The 21,109-nt window shown below is 33.7% G+C and overlaps 1 protein-coding gene across 1 annotated transcript; it reads right to left on the bottom strand.

The window, feature by feature from the left end:
* Positions 1 to 6,638: 6,638 nt before the first annotated feature.
* Positions 6,639 to 9,561, bottom strand: LOC105060978 (heterodimeric geranylgeranyl pyrophosphate synthase large subunit 1, chloroplastic). The gene is given in 6 exon segments (XM_073247233.1): positions 6,639 to 6,827; positions 6,829 to 7,113; positions 7,115 to 7,356; positions 7,359 to 7,592; positions 7,778 to 7,790; positions 9,424 to 9,561. Coding segments are annotated over 6 exon segments (1,101 nt in total).
* Between the last annotated feature and the right edge of the window lie 11,548 nt (positions 9,562 to 21,109).

A 21,109-nucleotide genomic window follows, 5' to 3' on the forward strand; every position in this document is an offset into this window, starting at 1 on the left:
AACATGCTATAAAGTATAAACTATCAAAACTAAGATACATCGTAGAAAGAATGTAACAAGTAGTAAATATGAAGTTAAAACAACAACGGCGCATTCACCTGTAATTGAGAGGAGAGAGAAGGAGATTGGTTCTGCTGGAGTTTTAATTTTAAAAGAAAAGATTTAAATTTTTATCCCCTAAATTTTAGCTGGTTTAAATGTTTTAAAATATCTTTTTTGGGTAGATGCCTCTTTCCAAAGATCTATGACTCTTTAGAAGAAAACATTGATTTATGAAGAAATATGATGTTTCTTGAAACCACGTATCTTCGGAAACATCGTGTCTCCTCGATCACCTAGATAGTCTATAAATAGATCCCTCGTGGATATATCCGATACAACTTATACCTCCAACACTATCAAATCTCTCACATACTTCTCTTCTGGGATTCTATTTTTCACTTTCTTCTTTCCTTTCCTTTCCTTTCTTTTCTGGGCATACGAAGGAAGTCATTCGGGTTAAGCCTCCCAATAATAGTATTCGTTAGAAGCAAATTGGGCTAAGTCATATTGTTATACTTTGGAGACGAGATCACCACCGATCTACACATAGGGGACGAATCATGTTCTTAGGACATTGTTCTCACATGTCTTGATTTAGGCAAGCTCTTTTCAATCTTTAAAGTTTCTTTTAAATAGTTTGTTTATTTTTAATCTTAATCTAAAATCATGATAACAACAGCATAGCAACTTCTGGGCAAGATTATTTCCAACCGTCTAAGAATGTGATCTTGATAAAATTAGAAATTGCTATTGGTTGCTTAATATAAAATTTATTTTGAAGGCATAAAATAAGAAAGTTTTTAGCTTTATCATTTAGAGGTTGCTTTCTTTACATAAAAACAAGAAATTCATATTGCTCTGAAGATAGTGCAAACGGGATTTCCTGCAACTTTAAAAACTATATAAGAATTTTCTGCAGATTTAAAATCTTTGTTGGTACTTTTCTGTAGCTTTAAAGTCTGTGCAGAGACTTTCTGCAGATTTAAAAAATCTGTGCAGAAAGTTACTGCAACTTCAAAAGCCATACAGAAATTTTCTGCTATTTTAATTTCTATGTAAATTAATTTCTACAGACTTTAAATTCTGTGCAGAAATTTCAATATCTTCAAAAGCTATGCAGAAATTTCTATTGCTTTAAAAACTATACAAGTTATTAGTTGTTTTTTTAACATATCTATTGCTGCTGCTTTGAAAAACACAGAAATTAAAAAGTTGCATGTCATATTTCCTAATGCAATTATTTAATTTTATTGTTATTATTACTCTCTATTGTATTTATTTCAAAACATAGAATATTATATTATTGAAAGTTATTAATTAACTATTTAAATATATATGGCTAAACCCCTTGAAACTTATGTTTGCATAACCAATTAAACAACTAAAACTTCATAAATATGCTTTTGGTCTATCACCTATATGATAGGTTTGGCAATAGAGACTGAATATAAACAATTAGAAACACTTTCAAGATAGATCATAGTTTGAAGTTTATTCTAAGCTCAAATAAATATATATTATCATTCTCTTAGATCCATGTCAAGCTTTCAGCAGTCCATCATCCTGGACTGTAATCCTTTGGAATTTTGGATGAAAATTCTTTGGTGTTCGCTTATTTAAAACTTGCATGAGTTGTTGTGACAAGCTATTGGAGATGATCTCCTCACCTCTATCATATTCTCTCACCATGAGATTCAAGGTTGCTAGTTTTCCTAAGATGCATGTTTTCTTTCTCCTCAGAGATCATTGAAGCACCTCCCAAGCTTAAACGTTGATTGTGTCTTCATTGAATATTCGATGACTTTATTCTTTTAACAAGAGTATCTTTCAAGTACTTAAAGCTACAAATAATTCAGCCATGCTTTGTTAAGTTTTTAAATATTTTCTCATTCATGTTATAATTTGTTGAGGAGAGGCACCTCTAGTTGTCTTTTCAAAATTATTGTCTTAAGATTATATTACTATTTGTGGCCTATTCATGAAAGAAATATCTTCCCTTTGACTAAGAAAATAAAGAAAACATATTAAATTCTTCATATCACATTACATCTTCTATGCTATCTAATGCAAATGATAGCTAAGCGAATTGTTAGAATAAATGGTTTTTTTAGAGCTTGCTTATAATTTAATATAGAGAATTCTATCAGATTGCATATATGATTTCAATTGATTTTCTAGAAATAAAGTCAACCAATAGATTGTTTTTTTCTTGGTGGTGGGGTTGTAGCTTGGGGATCTTTTTAAGCAAACCATTATATCTCAAAGCACCATGAAAACCGAGTTGATTGCTTTGGATACCATTTTTATTAGTATTGAGACAAAGTGGATGAAAAATCTAGCTCAGAGCTACCTTTAGTACCTAAACTAGTTTTGACCATATCAATCCATTGTAATAATAAAGCTGTGTTGAATTGGCTAATGAGAATAGTACTAATAAAAAGATGAATCAGCATATCCAGATTCATCAGACTTTTAAGACAACTCAAAAAGAATAATATCATTTCCTTGGAATTTGTGAAGTCTAAGAAAACTTGATAGATCAATTGATCAAGGGTTTATCTAGGAGTGAGACATAGAATCATCAAGAAAGATGGGGTTTCAGCCAACTATTTGGTCACTAATAGTGGATACCCAACTTTTATGATTAGACATCCCATGAAAGAGATTCAATATGGTATAAATGAAGTTGATTGAATGATCGCCTTGGAGCATATTTTCAAAATATATCTCCTCCCATCTTTATGATGAGTGCACTTATTAATAACAAAGTAAATTTGGAAAGATTGAGTTACACTTTATAATGAGTCTAAGATAAGAAATCTATAGAATATTACTCTATTTGGATTGGAGGTACACGGGGGTTCATAAGGGGAGGGAAGGAGAGGATAAAGAATGAACTTCTATTTGGTAAAATTTTTTAAGAGGTAAAGGAGGGTAGAGAAGGGTTCTGTCAATCCCTCCCTATCCCTCACTCACTCAATTTTTTTTACCCCCTGATTTGAGATGTAAAGGAGGCGAAGGTTCAAGCTCAAGTTTCATTTTTCTAATTTGCCCTTAATAAAACTTCAAAATTATAATGAGGCCATTTAAAAATCTCTCTTCCCAATCGCACAGGCCAACTCTTTGCTCTTCGCACAAGTCAGAAACCCTAGCCGCCCCTTCACTCGCAAGCCGCCCTTTTGCATGTAGATCCAGATATCATAATCTTTGGGAGGTAGATTTCAGTGATAGAAATTTAAAACCTATCGGTGTCTGAGCTAACGGTAATCTCTCATAACCAGACAATAGCTTTTAGCATCGACTTCCTCATATTTTTCTGATGTGACTGCTCTTATTAGTCTACCATCTTTTTTTTCCTTCAACAGTTTAGATTTTTTTTTTTTTACATAGAGGCCTGAGAATATTAAGTCATTATGAATACGAGTATTGATGATGGTGGCTCAAGACACTTTTAGTTCATTGCGATACTTAAATCTTATGTAAATAATTTCATAATTTGGAAACATCAGTTTTTATGAAACTACTCATCTGAATGTGTGTATTTTAAATATAACTGTTACTTCGATAAGATTTATGGAGTCAATAATAAGAATTGTGCAGCTTTATTTAAAAACTTTCTTAACCTTTAAATATCAAAAATGACAATGTATGAATGTTCTTTATCATTTTTGATATTTTCATTTTGGCTTAGATAAGATTTGTCCAGTCAATAATAAGAATTTGAGTATTTTTAAAGCTAAACTAAATACCAAATTATGTCACTATCAAGTCTAAAGTATTGCAATAGCATAATTGTCCATTGTTCACTCTATCTAAGCTTAATTAGTTGGTTAGCAATGAGGCCCTATTGCTTTGTATTTTGTTGGTTAGCATGACATTGGCTTTCTTGTCCATCCTCCAATTGGTCCATTCAATGGTAGAAACCCCTTATGTATTTGCTCTTTTACTATGCAATATTATACTCAAAGTAAAAGATCTTCTCTACATTGTTAAATTGATGATAATTATGATTGCCCTTTACTTGTTATAGATTTATTTAGTGGTGGGTTCTTTATAAGATGGCTTATATCAATGATGAGGAGCTTTTTAATTTACAACAATTGCATCATATGGCTGAGGTATAAGTTGTTTGTGTTGTTATTTATTGATGGTTCTTACTCTGAAGGCTTAAGAAAAAGCGATTTGAAATTTCTAGAGAAGTTATGAAGAAGAGAGATATGGATCGACAATCATTGCTTGCTATCAACAAGAAAATACAAGCTTCCCATTGAAGAGGATGAGGTTGTAGCTCTAGTTCTTGAGCTAGGTGTTGAGGACAGTCTTTTTGACAAATGCTATCTCTTTCTTATGGATAATCCAGATAAGTTGAGAGCATTGTTTGGATTACTAATGGTAAGGCACAAGAGTTTTTTGATCCATATAGTTTTTTGATCCATATGGTTTTCGATACCAATCCCCTTCATCCACCTATTTTTTTCTCTCCATCTAGCTTTTAGTTTATGAACTTAGTGTTAGCATATGATTAAAGTACGTAAGTAGCTATTTCAAATTTTGATTTTGTATTAACTTATGTGTTTTGCATGCACTATTTGAAATAGCCATAGAACTTGTGATACTAGTATCTCCAATGAACCATGTAATTAATATTTTATTAGATTGTGGTATGTGTGGTGATAACATTTCTATGATGATACTGGTTTATAGTGATGAATGATTTTTCTATATTGACATATGGTATTGTGATGCTTCCAATTTTGTAGCCATTGCATGCACTATTATTAGTGTTTTATGCTACTGCCCCACCAAGGTGGGGTTGTATGTGTCAGATGTCAGATTTACATATTCTTCTGATTGTTGTTGTACTTTCATAATTGGGCTGTATTTGCTAGAGTGCTGGAGTTTCATTCCCATTGAGCCACCTAAAGGCTCCTTTGCAGGCTTCTTTGGTTCTTCAAGAAGCATCAAATTATTGAAGAAATGTGATTGAAAAATTATACCCTTTTGCTGTGAACATCAGTTTATTTAGGATATGTAGCTATCACAGTATGTTGCTATTAAAGAAATTTCATAAATTTGAAGAAATCTAGATGTGACATGACTTAATATTTTTTAAGTTTTGAAAAACTTCAATATAAATTTAGAGGAAATTAACAAATTAAGTGGTACATCAAAAATCTATAAATTTCCTAACAATTTGGAATTTTTTGAGATTATTTCAAAAATTTTGTAATTTCGGCATGCTATTTTTTTTGTCTCATGAGCTCATAGTTTCAATATGAGATTTTTCGATGTATGGAACAAATGCATCTTAAATAAAAATATCTAATAAACTTGTTCTAGATAATGAAAAATATCATAAATATTAAATAGTACATATATTAGTGAGAAAAGGCATATTTGTCAAAATACACAAAAAAATTTCTCTACCATTCCCTTAAGCCTTCTATCCAAATAAGGGTAAGGAATGTACCCTTCTTTACCCTTCCCCTCTTTTTCCAAACAAAAGTTCATTAATTTCCTCACCCTCCCCTCCCCTCCATTACCCTCCCTTCCCCTCCCCTTATAAGCCCTTGTGTACCCCAATCCAAATAGAGTATGACTTACTTATATAAGAATTATCGTATCGATCATGGCTAGGGGTTTAGGCTAATGTTAACAAATTCTTATAAAAAATCAAGATACTAAATGTAAGGTCTTTTAGTAGTGCTAACTACATTAAGATCTAATTGATCCATATTGTATGTGTAATAAGTAGAAGTCTGAGTTAAAAAATCTAATTCAAAATTTAATTTACTATAGCTCTTTTAAATAGATATAATCAATAGCATAAATCATCCAGATATTTTATTTTACAATTTTTAAAATTTAAATTTTTTGTGTAGGATTGTTGGAGTTTTAATTTTAAAAAGATTTAAATTGGTTTAAATAGTTTAAAATATATTCTGGTTAGATGCCTCTTTTTGAAAAGCTTTGATACTTTGGAAGAGAATGATGGTTTTCAAAGAAACACGGTGTTTTAAAAACATCGCATATCTTCGAAAACATCGTATTTCCTTAAACTCCTAGATAGGATCTATAAATAGACTTCGTGATGTATATCTGATACAACTTACACATCCCACACTATCCAATCTCTCAAATATACATACTGATGCTCTATCCTCCGAGAGACTGAGACTCTTCTTCCACTCTAAGATTCTGCTTTCCACTTTTTTTTTCTTTTGCTTTCTAGGCATCTGAATGCAGTCTTTCATTTCCTTTCTAGTATTTGAAGGAAGTCATTTAGGTCAAGCCTCTTAGAATTCATGCTCGTTAGAGAAGGATCGAGTTGAGCCAGATTGTTGTACCTTAAGGATAGGATTGCCACGGACTCATATGTAAGGACCGAATCACACTCTTAGATCAATTTTCTCTTATGTTTTGATCCAAATAAACTATTTTCAGTCTTTAAATTTTTTTTTAAGTAATTTATTTATTTTATAATTTTGATATAAAGTTATCATAATAGCAACATAGCAAGCAAGATTATTTTCTTCCAGCAATAGCCATATGTTCTGACTTTAGCTACCAACCATCTATCACAACTTTCGAAGACACTAATTTTGCCAGTGGATAATGTAATTGGCTAGATGAAGCAAAGGTGCCATCTTTACGGGATCAAACTTGGAATGCCCTTCTTTTGCATTCTTAAGCAGATCCTCAGCATACTCCCTCGATTCCTTTAGCCTCATGAGCTTCAGATATGTAGTCTTATCGTTGACCAAATCCTTTCCAGATGTGTTCCCTTAGCTCCTTCAATGGCTGGGTTACATCAAGGATGTCATCCACCACTTAGAACAGTAATCCAATATGCTTAGCATATAACCTCAGTAGCTCGATTTGGTCATCGGAGCCCCCACCGATAATCGCTTCAATGATCGTCGAGGCCTCTAGTAGGAAGGCAGTCTTGTGGAGGTGGATGAATTCGAGCCGATCGAAGAGAAAAAGAACTACTAGCCTCATGGACTCGATGTCCACCATTTGGCTGGTAACCAACCCCTTGAGCCTAATGGAGCAGGAGAGCTCGGAGACCTATATAGATGATGTGGACAGGTGGGATGGGGTTGTCGGTTGGGTAGGAGGCGGGGTTAGGGAGGTGGTCGAAGGCGAGGGTGAGGAGGATGTCGCCAGCTAGGATGGCAATGGTTTCACCAAAGATGCGGTGGTTGGAAGGCTTGCCACAATGGAGGTCATCATCATCCATGCAGGGAAGGTTGTCATACATGAGAGACATGGTTTAGACCATCTCGACGGCGACAACGGGGGGCATACCTAGTGATCATGGCCGCCAATGAGCTTACAAGTGGTGAGGTAAAGATGTGGCGGATGCATTTGCCACCGAAGGAGATAGTAGCGCATTGCCTCATGGATGTGCTCAGGGTGGTTGAGGGGGACGGCAGCATCTAGGGCTCGGTGTACTGCGTCAGCCTTCTGGAAGATATACTCCTTGAAGTCAAACTCCATCAGCCTAGTAGCAGCAGTGGAGGCAGCAAAGGCATGGACCTTCATGGCTGCCCGTGGTGGATATGTTATGGTAAATAGAGAAAGAAAGAAGTATTGTTGTATTTTTTACACAAGAGATGAAGAGAGTGGACCTATTAGAAGAAAAGAACTTTAATTTTGTTTGAAATTTCTTCAACTCTCTTGATATAAAATGGCTCACGTATATTTTTTTTATATAGAAAATTTTACAAACCTTCAACTGCCTTCTACACAAAATACTAGGAGCCATGTTTATAAGCAACACTTTGGTTTATACATGAAGATGAATGCTAAGTGCATATCATAAGAAATACTAAAAATCATTGCTAATAACAAGATATTAATTTAGTTTACTAATTCCAACATCCTCTCTTGAAATAAGGACTCTTCGAAACATAAAAGACTCTTTGACCAGCAAATAGCATCCTTTGATTCTAAAAAATATCAAACTTGGACCCTAAGATTCATGCACAATTAAGTTTATCTATTTCCAACACCTCCTTTTAAACTTAATTATCTTTCATCTTTCATTCCAAGAAGATTCTTGAGCTTGTGAAAATGGATCCGCTACAAGTAGCTTGGTAAAGATATCATTAACTTGATCATGACTCATCACATAAGTTAACTCTACATTCTTCTTCTTTGCATACTCTCTTATGAAATGGAGGCAGATGTTGATATGCTTGCTCCTTTCATGATAGATCGGATTCTTTGCTAATACCATTATCAACTTACTATTTACATATCTTTATAGCATTAATTTGAGAGAAATAAATAACTTGTAACAATCTTCTAAGTCATATAACATGGCAAACACATGAAGATACTGCAACATATTCCACTTCACATGTACAAAGAGTCACAACAGCTTGCTTCTTAAAAAGTCAAGTAAATACTGCATCACCCATGTAGAAAATAAATCTGATTGTACTCTTTCTATCATCCAAATCTCCTCCGCAATCACTATCCAAATAACCAAAAAGTCAAAAATTATAAGAAGGAGAATACATACAATAATCCATGAGATAAAGTACCTCAGATGTAATGAAAAATTCTTTTTGCGGCCTTCCAATGTATAGATTTTGGTTCCTCTATGAAATGACTTAGTAAGCCAACTCTACATAAAGTATCCGATCTTGTGTATGTGAGGTATCTTAAGCTTCCAACTAAGCTTTTGTAAAGAGTAGGATCCATCATCTTGCCTTCATCAAATTTTGATAGTTTGACTCCGCAATCAATAGGGATGCTTATTGGCTTGCAATCTTCCATCTTAAACCTTTTAAAAATCTCCTTTGCATACACTTCTTGAGAAATGAAGATGCCTCCATTGCTTTGCTTCACTTCTAAGTCGAAGAAATATGACATAAGCCCCAAATCTATAATCTTGAACTCTTAGGTCATAACTTGCTTGAATTCTTTAAATATTTGAGAATTGCATGCTCTTCGTAAAAATAAAATCATCTACATATAAAGAAATATGCAATATATCTTTATTTTTCTTCTTCACATATAAAATATGCTTATCTGGATATTGCATGAAATCATTAGCTTTGAAATATGCATCAATTCACTATTTCATGCTCTAGGTGTTTGTTTCAAGCTATAGAGCATCCTCTTCAACTTCATAACTTTTTCTTCATAATCTTTCTTTGCATACCCTTTAGGTTAATTCACATAGACCTCTTCTTCTAGAAATCTATTCAAAAAAGCTGATTTGATATCTATTTGAAGAATTGATCATTTGAATTGTGCCATAATAGAGATAAGCAATCTTATAATTTTCATGCAAGTAACTGGGGTGAACATTTCTTCATAATCGATACTGACTTGTTGCTTGTAGTCTTTGGCTATTAATCTTACTTTGTACTTCTCTACATGTCCTTGATCATTCTTCTTCTTCTTATAAATCCATTTGACACCTATGCATTTATGGCCTTTGGGAAGAGTAGTAAGTTCCCAAGTACCATTCTTCTCTATTGTTTTGATCTTCTCATCCATGATGGCTTTTCAAATCTTATCTTGTATTGCATCTTCAGAAGAAATATTTTTATTGTTAGCCAAAAGATAAATGAAATTAAGTTCGTTAGTTACCTCATATAGCTCTTACAAACTTCTTGTTTTTCTTTGCATTGGACTATCATCCAAAGGAGGTGATACTCTTGAATATGAAGATAAAAATGGTGAAGAAAATGTAAAATTCACCTTTGATTCCTTCTCTTTCTTCCTTCTCTTCATGAAATAGCTCTTTGTTTAATTGCCAACTTCACATGCCATCTTCATAGAACTCCATATCTCTACTAACATGAATTCTTTTAGTTTTTGGATCAAAGAGCTTGTAAGCTTTAGATCAAGCATCACAGCTAACGAAGATAAACTTTTCACTCTTGTCTTCAAGCTTCATTCTTCTTTGATCTAGAATATGAGTATAGATGATACTTTCAAAAATCTTCAAGTGAGAGACACTAAATCATCTTCCACTCCATGCCTCATGTGGAGTTATGTCCTCTAGACTTTTTGTAGGACATTGATTAAGCAAGTACACTACATAATTTACAACCTCCATCTAGAATTTTTTTGACATATCCTTCATCTTCAGCATGCTCTGAACCATCGTATCAAGGTCTCACCATTCCTTCTAATTGGTTGATGATGGTCAAGACTCTTGTAAAGAAATTTGAGATAGATTCAGATTCTTTCATTTATAGGGCTTCAAATTTATCTCTAAGAGTTTGAAGATAAATATTTTTTACTTTTTCAATTTCTTTAAATGCATTTTGGAGAATCTCTCATGCTTCTTTAGAGGTGGTGGCCACCGCAATCTTCTCACAAACCGACTCATCTATAGCTTAGTAGATTAAGTAGAGAGTCTTCTTATCCTTCTTCCTCAAGTCCCGTAGAGCCTTTCATTGTTGTGCCGTGAGAGTATCTCCATCTTCGACTTCTTCATAGCCTCTTTTGACTATGTGCCAAATATCTTGAGATCCAAACAATACCTTCATTTGAATACCTCAATTCTCATAGTTGATGTTGATGAGATGAGGAAGAAATAATTATGAAAGCCTCCTACATTAGCCATGGCTTTGATACCACTTTGTTATGGCACATAAAAGAGGAGAAGAGTATTGTAGTATTCCTCACATAAGAGATGAAGAGAGTAGACCTATTAGAAGAAGAGAATTTTAACTTTGTTTAAAATTCCTTCAAGTCTCTTGATACAAAATGGCTCAAGTACATTCCTTTATATAAAGGCTTTTACAAACCTTCAGCTATCTTCTATGCAAAATAATAAGAGCCATATTTACAAGCAACACTTTAGTTTTATACATGGAGAGAAATTTTAAGTAAATTTCATAGAAAATACTAAAGATCATTGCTAATAATTAGACAATATTGATTTGGTTTTCTAATTCTAATACCCTCTCTTGAAACAAGGACTCTTAAAAATACAAAAGACTCTTTGACCAACAAATAACATCCTTTGATTCTAAAAAATATATATCAAACTTGGACTTTAAGATCCATGCATAATTAAGTTTATCTATTTCCAATAAGATAGACCAGGTGGCCATAGGTGGCGGTGGAGGTAGAAGAGGGCAGGGGCTAGAAGGAAGGAGAGAGGAAGGAGCTATTAAAATTTTATGGGGTAATTAAACTTATATGAAGAAAAAGTCTTTGATGTCATCCAAAATCTCTTGAATTATCCTACCTGCAATCAAAAAAAATCGAGCTGGATGTACTTCTTGTTGTCATCAAGCAGTACCTTGATTTTCAATCCTAACTCTGAATATTCTCGATAGAGAAGATCTCACAAGCTCTTGGATGCATTAAAAACCAAGTCTATAGCAGGTATTCTTTTATATTATGCCTCACCTATCAAAGACAGTATCTGAATCAGTCGTAAAGACTGAGAGATAGATATTATCTATGATAATTATATAGAATTAAACTTTATCAAACCATCAGATATATCCCTATCACTTTATTGAAGGTTTATCTTTAATCAGAGTCTAGATCAATCTAAAATATATAAAATAAATCTTGATTTATATTAGTATGGGGCAATTCAAATAGGATTCATCAGATAAATTTTAACAGGAGCAGATAGGGAGATAGGCCAAAGAGCCACCATTAGGCTACGCAGGAGACAAGCAATAGAAGTCATTTACTTATTCTACTGCTTTCTTCTCCTTTGTTCATTTTTTCTTATTCTTTTCTTCTTTTCTTATTCCAAATAAGGGGAAGAGAAATAGAGGAATGGGAATTGTTGCTACCAGACTCCAATCCAAAATATGTGGTTGGTAGTTAGACTCCTTGAAGGAAAAGTATCCAATCTGATCGGATCATCAGGGTGTATTTTAAAATTTTTCTATTCTAGTGGTAACATAACATACCTAATTTACAGTAGAATAGGGATCAAAATTTTCAAAAGAAATTGAATCCGATGTCTCATGAGGCTTGAAAGCATAGGCCCTTTACTTCACACGCAGTCAGGCTTTGTAGGAAAAAGGGATGATCTTTTTTTCACCAAACCTTCTGAAGACAGCAAGGAAAGGAGGAATTCTTGATCTTGGATGTGACCCTTCACACCAAGATCTTGGATGCCTAGAGGAAGAAGGATGCCAAAAGAATCTGCATGTCTTGAGAGAAAAGGGACGCCTCTCTTTCTTTCTTACGCACCACCTTTTTCTTCTCACCATATATCTATTTGTTGTTGCACAACCAAAGAAATATTGTATGGTGAATTATGGTCCCTCTCTTTTATAGTTGAGGCATCCAAATTTGATCCAAAGACCTAACTAATTAGGTATCCAAATCTTATCCAAAGTGGAGTCCTAAATGAGAAAGGAGAGCGCCCAACAACCTTCATGCGAACCAGCTTTCACATGCACACATATGGGTGGAAAAAATCACCACTCCACCTTTCTTTTGGTTGGCTCCCATGAAAAAGAATCTTAGGTTCCAAGGACTCTTTGGTTTCTAACCAAATGGGCTCAGATTTGACTCGTTTTAAATTCGATTCGAGCGTGATACGAATCAGATTTGAAGAGCCTGTCAATCCTAATCTAATTAGGATTTTGGTCCAAATCTAACTTAAATTTTTAACCCAATTAATCTTCAATTAAATCAGATCTAATCTGAAATTAATTAAAATATAAATTAACTTTCTTAAAAATCTCTTAGATCATCGATCAGATCATTATCATCTCCAAAATTAAACCTGAACCTCATGTCTAGTGCTAGCTAGACATAATCAACTTGTTTAATCCCGTATGATCTCTAACTTAATTTTTAATTAAGTTAATCTATTCATTCAATCAAGTCATGTATTTTCAAGTTGAACTCATAGACTAGATCAATTCTTTCCTACGTTGCCTGACTTTGTACGTGACTCCATAGGTTTGAATACTAAGTCAGTAGTACAGAAATTATTTTCTGTACTAATCGAAGTTACCATCTAGCAATGGTTCTCGACGTCCAGATAGGTCGAATATATGCAAGACAATATTCAAGAACCAATACATATGGTTATCGCATAATTCATTCCTTTGACCATGAATGTTCAAGGATGATCTAAGGTTTAAATATCAACCCTGAAAGAGTCATCCGCATCCATCATATGGATTATCCAGACCCAGAGTTTACTAAAATAAAATATAATGATGCATTATCTCCTATAATACAGAGGGGTCAATCCCATCTTGATCCACATACAGACTTCGTAAGTACTTGACTGTACCCAGTATCCTTCCGTCATTGTATTAGAAATGCAAGTAATCCGACATCAAAGTACAATGAGTTGCTTGCAAGTCACTATGGTGATTTCAGATCTAAAGGATACTTATATCCATATACTTCACGAGATGCTCTTGATAGTAGAATGCTCTGCAGATGAGTCACTTGTTCCGTAACGATATACTCCTATATCTCACCTATATGCTATACCAGTGTCTCCATACTCTTTGGTTACGAAGACAATCAACCTATATGGCACACAACGACCTACACTTGATAAACATCATCATCTCTAAATGACATATCATTTGGTCGTGAACATATTTAAGAACTATTCGATAAATCTTTCTTTATCAAATATCATATAGTTCTCAGAACTTTATCACAATACATAAGTTCATATAAGGAAGATGTACACCTTGTGATGAAAAATATCAAATAACTTTTATTAATTCATAATTCATATATAATTTATAAAGAATACAATCGTCCAAACGATTAACTTTAGGATATATTTTCTAATAACTCTCACTTGGACTAAAGCCAATCAGTACAATATCCAATATCCATCTTCCATTTATGTTCGTCGAACTCTTTGATACCGAGGGCTTTAGTAAATGGATTGGCTAAGTTCTTCTTTCTGTCGATCTTTGAAGTTTGACGTCATCTCGATCTACAATCTTTCGGATCAGATGGTAGCGGTGCAGAATATGCTTGGTGCACTGATGTGACTTTGATTCTTTCACTTGAGCTATGGCTCCAGTGCTGTCGTAGTACAGCAGAACAGGACCATCCAAGGAGGGTGGCACTCCTAGCTCACTAATGAACTTTCACAATCAGACAGCTTTCTTGATAGTATCGGATGCCTCAATATACTCCACCTCGTAAGTTAAATCAGCTATGATGTGCTACTTAGAACTTTTTCAATAGATCACTCCTTCATTCAAGGTAAACACATAATCTGACATGCTCTTGCTATCATCATGATCTGATTGAAAGCTGAAATCAGTATATCCTATAAATTTTAAGTCAGTGTCTCCATAGATAAGTCATTGGTCCTTAGTATTTCTCAAATACTTAAGGATTATTTTTACGAGCTTCCAATGGTTCTCTCCCGGATCAGACTGATATCTACTCACTATCCCTAGTGAGTGTGCCACATCTGATCTTATACATATCATAGCATACATGATAGATCTCACTATCGAAGTATATGAAATTCTACTCATACGCTCTCTCTTATGGAGTTATCGGACAATCCTTCTTAGAGAGAGTAATTCCATGGTCTATCGGAAGATAGTCTTTTTTAGAATTCTCTATACTGAATTATTTCAGCATGGTATCTATGTACATAGATTGGGACAATCCAAGTAGCCTCTTAGATCGATCTCTATAAGGATGAAGAATGCTTCTCCCAAATCCTTCATAGAAAATTGTGAAGACAATCAAAGCTTTATACTTTGCAAAGTAAAAACATCATTTCCTATTAATAGTATATCATCCACGTACAGTATAATAAAGATGACAATAGAACTGTTAGCTCATTTATAAGTGTATGATTCTTTTTCGTTCCTAATGAAGTCATACGTTTTGATCATCTTATCAAAATGCATATTCTAACTTCGAGATGCCTGCTTCAATCCATAAATAGATTTCTGAAGCTTGCACACTTTTAATTCATTTATGAATGTGAACCCTTCAGATTGTATCATATACACCTCTTTTTCTAGCTTTCCATTAAAGAAAGTGATTTTAACATCCATTTTTCAGATCTCATAATCAAAGTCTGCTGCTATCACAAGCATAATCCGGATGGACTTGAGTATTATCATAGGAGAAAATATTTCATCATAGTTAATACCATAACATTGATGATATCTCTTGGTAACCAAACGGGCTTTATAGGTCTCCACCTTTCCATCTACGCCTCTTTTTCTTTTAAATATTCATTTGCACCCTATGGGTTTAATTCCTTTGAGTGGATCAATAAGTGTCCATACATTATTGATCTCCATGGACTCTATCTCAAATTTTATGGTCTCAAAATATTTTTCAAAGTTAGACCTTTGTATAGCATCCATGTAGGTGATCGGATCCTCATTGTTCTCATCGAGTTCACCAGGATCACCATCCCAGACCAAGAAACCATAATATCTGTCCAGCTGATGTGGTATTCTACTAGATCTCCTTAAAGATGTCTTGACAATGAGCTCTAAATTTGATCTTATCATATCCGATTCTATATTTTTATTTGTTTATGTTGGTTCTACTAATTGAACTTCATCAAATTCAACCTTAAAGATATCAGTTTCTTCACTAAGGAACTCTTTTTCTAAAAAGACTGCCTTATTGCTAACGATCAACTTTTATTCTTCAGTAAGATAGAAATAATATCTTTTAGTTTCTTTTGGATACCCCACAAAATAATACTTTTTGGATCATGGTTCAAGCTTGTCAGTCTGTAAATGTTTGATATAAACTGGACAACCCCAAATCCTAAGGTAAGAGAGCATCGGCCTATACCCAGTCCATATCTCATCTAATATTTTTGCAACTGATTTACTTAGAATCCTGTTCAAAGCATGACAAGCAGTCTCAAGAGCATAATCTCAAAATGAGATCGGCAGACTTGCAAACCCCATCATACATCGAATCATGTCCAACAGTATTTGATTTCTCCTTTCTAAGATGCCATTATGCTGTGATATCCCAGAAGGGGTCCATTATGAGAGAATCTCATTCTCTCCTAGATATGTCAAGAACTCATTAGAAAGGTATTCACCTTCTCGGTCAAATCAAAAAATTTTAATACTCTTTTCAGTTTGCTTTTCTACCTCATTATGGAATTGTTTGAACATTTCAAATGATTCGGACTGATGCTTCATAAGGTAGACATATCCATATCTTGATAGATCATCAGTAAATATATTAAAGTAGTAATATCCTCCTCTGATGTCTATGTTCATTGGTCTACATACATTACTATGTACTAGACCTAGAAGATCACTGGCTCGTTCATCCTTTCTAGTAAGGGATGACTTGATTATTTTTTCAAGAAAACAAGACTTACAAGTTGGTAATAATTCATAATTATTGATATCGAAGATTTTCTCTTTAGTTAACATATTTATCCTATTCTTATTTATATAACCAAGCCTACAATATGAAAGATAGGCATCCATGACATTATTTATTCTAGGATATTTATTCGATGTGTACAGTACACTAACAGATTGTGATAATGTGTAAATATCATGTTTAATTATCGATGCATAATTATGACACCATTCATAATAATATCACGGTAATTTTTTTTATAAAAAAATTATAACCATTATTGACTAAAAGACCTATAGAAATAATATTCATAAGAAAAGATGGACAATAATAATAGTCATCTAAAATGATGGCATTTGAATTGAGAGTAAGTTGAATTTTTTCTATAGCTAGAACTGAAACAGTTCTTCCATCTCCAATATTCAGGAATCGTTCGCTCTTCTCAAATTCTTTACTAACCTAAAGTTCCTACAACAAATTGCAGATATGAATTTGACTTCAGATATCCAATATCCAGATAGTAATATTACAGATAGAAAAATTACAAGATATTATCATATAATTATCTTGTCCAGTAATCCTTTACTGATTTCTCTTCCTAGATATATCTATTTCTGTCTGACTCGGGTCTGCCTTAGACTGCTTAAGATCAGCACGATAATTTTGCACCTTGCATTTTCTTCCTCTCTTAGGAAGGGGCCATTCTTCTCGCATGAGGCACCTTTTGGTTTGGAGTCTAGAAGGATAAATTCGTGAGGCACATAGAACAAGTGGATAATACCTCACATGCCAAGTCAGTAGCCCTTGGCCACAATATTGATGATCCATACAGGTCCCGAACCTATAACTATGATACATCTAGCCCCCATATACGGATTGCCCTTTGACTGGAGGGATTGTGGTGATAATAAGGAAGAAGGGCACCTCCCATCTATACATAGACTCTCCCTTGATTAGAGGACTGTGGTGATAATAAGGAAGGAGGCACCATTAGTTCCACATTAGTTGTAAATCAAGGGGGACTCTAGCTTATACAAAAATGAGTCCATCCTTCCTGCATAAGGTGTCTTTTAGATTGAAATTCAAAGAGGCAAAACCATGAGGCTTATGAGCTAAAGTAGATATACCTTACGTGCCGAGCTATGAGCTCTTGGCTGCAACAGTAATTATAAGAGGACTAAATAGAAAGGTTGCAGCGGTCACCTCTAGCTAATGGGAGGTAGAGAGGAACGCATTTGTGGACACCTCTTATAAGCATTTGGAAAGGAGTAATAAGTGAATTTATAGGATATTAATTATGGGATGAATCTCAAAGCATTCCATTCTCTATCATTTATCCATCTGCATAAAACTTAAAGCATCTCATCCCATCATTCATTTTCCAGCATAGATCTTAAAAATACTCTAGACTTAATCATCCATCTGCATGCATAGATCTTAAAGAGCTTTGCTCTTTATTATCCATCTATCTGCATAGCTTGCAAAGTGCTCTGTCTGACCTATTTGCCTACACAGATCTCAAAGTATGTCATATGTGATCCATTCATTTGTACAAATCTCAAAGTGCTCGATCTTCTATCATTCATTCATCTACACAAATTTTAAAGCCCTCCATTCTCTATCATTTATCTGATTACATAATTCTTAAAGCACTCTATCCTTAGCTGCTTGCACAAATCTTAAAGCACTTAGTCTTCTATCACCTATTCACTTACATGAATCTCAAAGCACTTCATCCTCTACCTTCCATCCTCCTACACAGATCTGAAAGCACTTCATCCTTTATCATTCAACTGCCTATATAGATCTTAAAGCACTCCATGTATCATTCGCCCACCTACATGGATTTTGAAATGCTCCATCCTTTATCCTTCATTTATTTGCACAAATCTCAAAGTAGCCCATCCTCCATCATCTATCCGTCAACAAAAATATTGAAACACTCCATCCTCTATCATCCATCTACTTACACATATCTCAAAACACTTTATCCTCTATCATTAATTCACATGCATAGTTTCAAAGTGCTCCATCTACTTTCATTTATATACTTGCACAGATCTTAAAGCATCCCATCCTTTACTATTTATCTACCTCTACAGATCTTAAAGTAGTTTATTCTTTATCATTCATTCGTTTGCATGAATCTTAAAGTATTCCATCTTTTATCATCGATCCACCTGCATAGATCTCAAAGGATGAAGTCATTCATCCACTAGCACAAATCTTAAAGTGCTACTTTTCTCTTCAATTCCTGTCAAAGCAAGAGCCTTTAATGAGAAAGGCAATATGGGTACTTGACAAAAAATTCTGTATCATGTGATTACGTTTTATAATGAAGATAGACGGCAGACCACATTGCAATGAATTTAAAATTTTGATAGTTAATTAATACTCTTTAAACTTTTGAGATCTAAGTATAAAATGCCCAAGCTTAGAGGGGTATCTTTGTAATTTTTTTTAATTTTTATTTAGTCTATTTGTTAGCCATTAATAACCAACTAACATAAAGACCGTCAATATAGTCCTTTTTTGGGGTAAATAATATAGTCCATTTTAAATATTAAAATACATTTACATAAGTTAATAAATATGTTAAATTAATTATATATATATTTAAAAATATATTTTAGTTGTAAATAAGTTATTACCATTAGAGATTGATTTGGCTTAGGCCGATGAGGTGGATGGTGAGTTGGAGCCGATAATATGAGTCAAGGGTGGCAATTTAGGAAATCGGGAAGCTCACTGAAGATCTCAATGGAGTTGACAATTTCGAGTATTCAATCGAACCACCAAAAGCGTCCTGAAACACCATAAGTAGAGAAAGTTTACCTAGTTTCTAGATGAGAACTTTCTATGTTGGATGTTTGAATGGTGACTAGGGAGAGAGAGAAAGAGAGAACTCCATGAGTTCAGGAAAAGCTAGTCCCATCAAAACTTTGCTCAATCTAAAACTATGAGAGACTCTCATAAAGATCTTCTTTGACACTCATCTTTTGAGCTCACCAGTTGGAGTTAGGGACTCAGTTAGACCTCAAACTCAAGAAATACTTCTTTTGACTTATCTATAGAATCCCTAGGGAATGGTTTATATAGGCGAGGGCCACAGTCCATCGCAATCAGCATCTTGGGATGTGTAAAGGAGTTGGTTGGAGATAACCGTTTGCATGTCCAGATGATACGATGCAATGCAGTGAGATACATATCTCATGATTAGAAGGCCATTCTACTATTGTGGGTCAATTATCATTAAATAGGCGAAGATTTGGATACCTTTGCATACTTTCAGAGTAGCTGCATAGTGGGTACTGAATGGTTAAGGTGAAGGGCTTCATAGTTGGTTCGCATCAGATTTTGATTAGTCGGTGGCACCACTTCAAATGGGTCAAATCTAGTGTGTATCATAAGTTTTAGAATAAATTATACTTCTAGTCCTTAAACTAATGTGTATTTTTTCAAAAGGTCCATAAACCTCAAAAATCTAAAGTTTAGTCCCTATATTTTGGAACTATTTTAATGTGATCTTTTTTTCGGATTTCGATCACTTTCTCTCGTCAAAAAATCCGACTGTCGATAACCGGTGCTTACATGGAAAAAATAAAAGTCTATACGGTAAAATTGCCTAAATGAAGATGACGTGCCATTAATCGAAGTGATATGGCATAGATGATATGATATATAGATAATGATGTGGTGTAATGGATGAAAATTTTTATTTTAAAAATATGACATGAGTAATGATGTCATATTTGGGCAATGATGTGGCATCCATTATAGAATTTTGTTCGAAAATACCTATTAGCCAAGTAATACATCAGTATTCATATGTCATGCCATCACTCGTATGGATGTTGACGTAGTGTGTCATTGATGATGTGGCATATCCTATAAAATTTTCTGTCTAAAAATATACAATCACTGAATAGCATGGGCTCTAGCTGCCGGTATTTTTTTTTTTTTGGTATATGCCGGTTATCTGCGTGGACTCTAGCTGCCGACAATTTTCTTCTTTTCACCATTTAATTCACCTTCTCCACGTCTTTAACTAATGGATTTTCTATAAATTCACTATAACTTGGTTTCTTCAAAGAGGAACGTACGAAGGTTATTAAATTTTTTAACAGACGACTCTTGTTAAAAAAAATCCATGACTTGAACTCTTTCTATCCCATAATTAATTGATGGAAAAAAAAAAGTTCCTTAACGGCCAGCACTTCTTCAAATCCTAAGCTTGTTAAGAAACTTCATAGCGGATCTATCAAGGATCTTAACAATCTGTAGATGTTGGAACCAATATGATCAATAATTATTAAATACATTCTATTTATAATATTTTTTTATTTTTGAAGAAATTATTTTTTTTATATTATATAAATTTATTTTTAAATTTTCATTGTCTCTGCATGATGTGCAGCTTATATAATATCTCTGAAACCGAAAGGAGAAAGAAAGTTAGAACTCTCTGCAAATTTTATGAAAAATTAGAAGAAATTTATGGGAAAAAAATCAAAATAAGAAAAAAAAAAAGAAGACTTCATTGTAAAAAAATATATATTTAAAAAGATAATGTCCAAGGAGCTAGAATTTTATTTGGACTCTTCGAACCTAAGAAAATCCATCAACAAGGAGTTAGAATTTTTCTTTGATTATTTTTATTATTTTTATATAATTTTTTTAATTAAATATTAACATCTATTGGGAATGAGCAAGGGAGAAAAAAGGGGACTAATATTCTGTGAGAGATAGCGGTAAC

This window comes from Elaeis guineensis, chromosome 13 (assembly GCF_000442705.2).
Source record: "Elaeis guineensis isolate ETL-2024a chromosome 13, EG11, whole genome shotgun sequence".
Taxonomy (NCBI): domain Eukaryota; kingdom Viridiplantae; phylum Streptophyta; class Magnoliopsida; order Arecales; family Arecaceae; genus Elaeis; species Elaeis guineensis.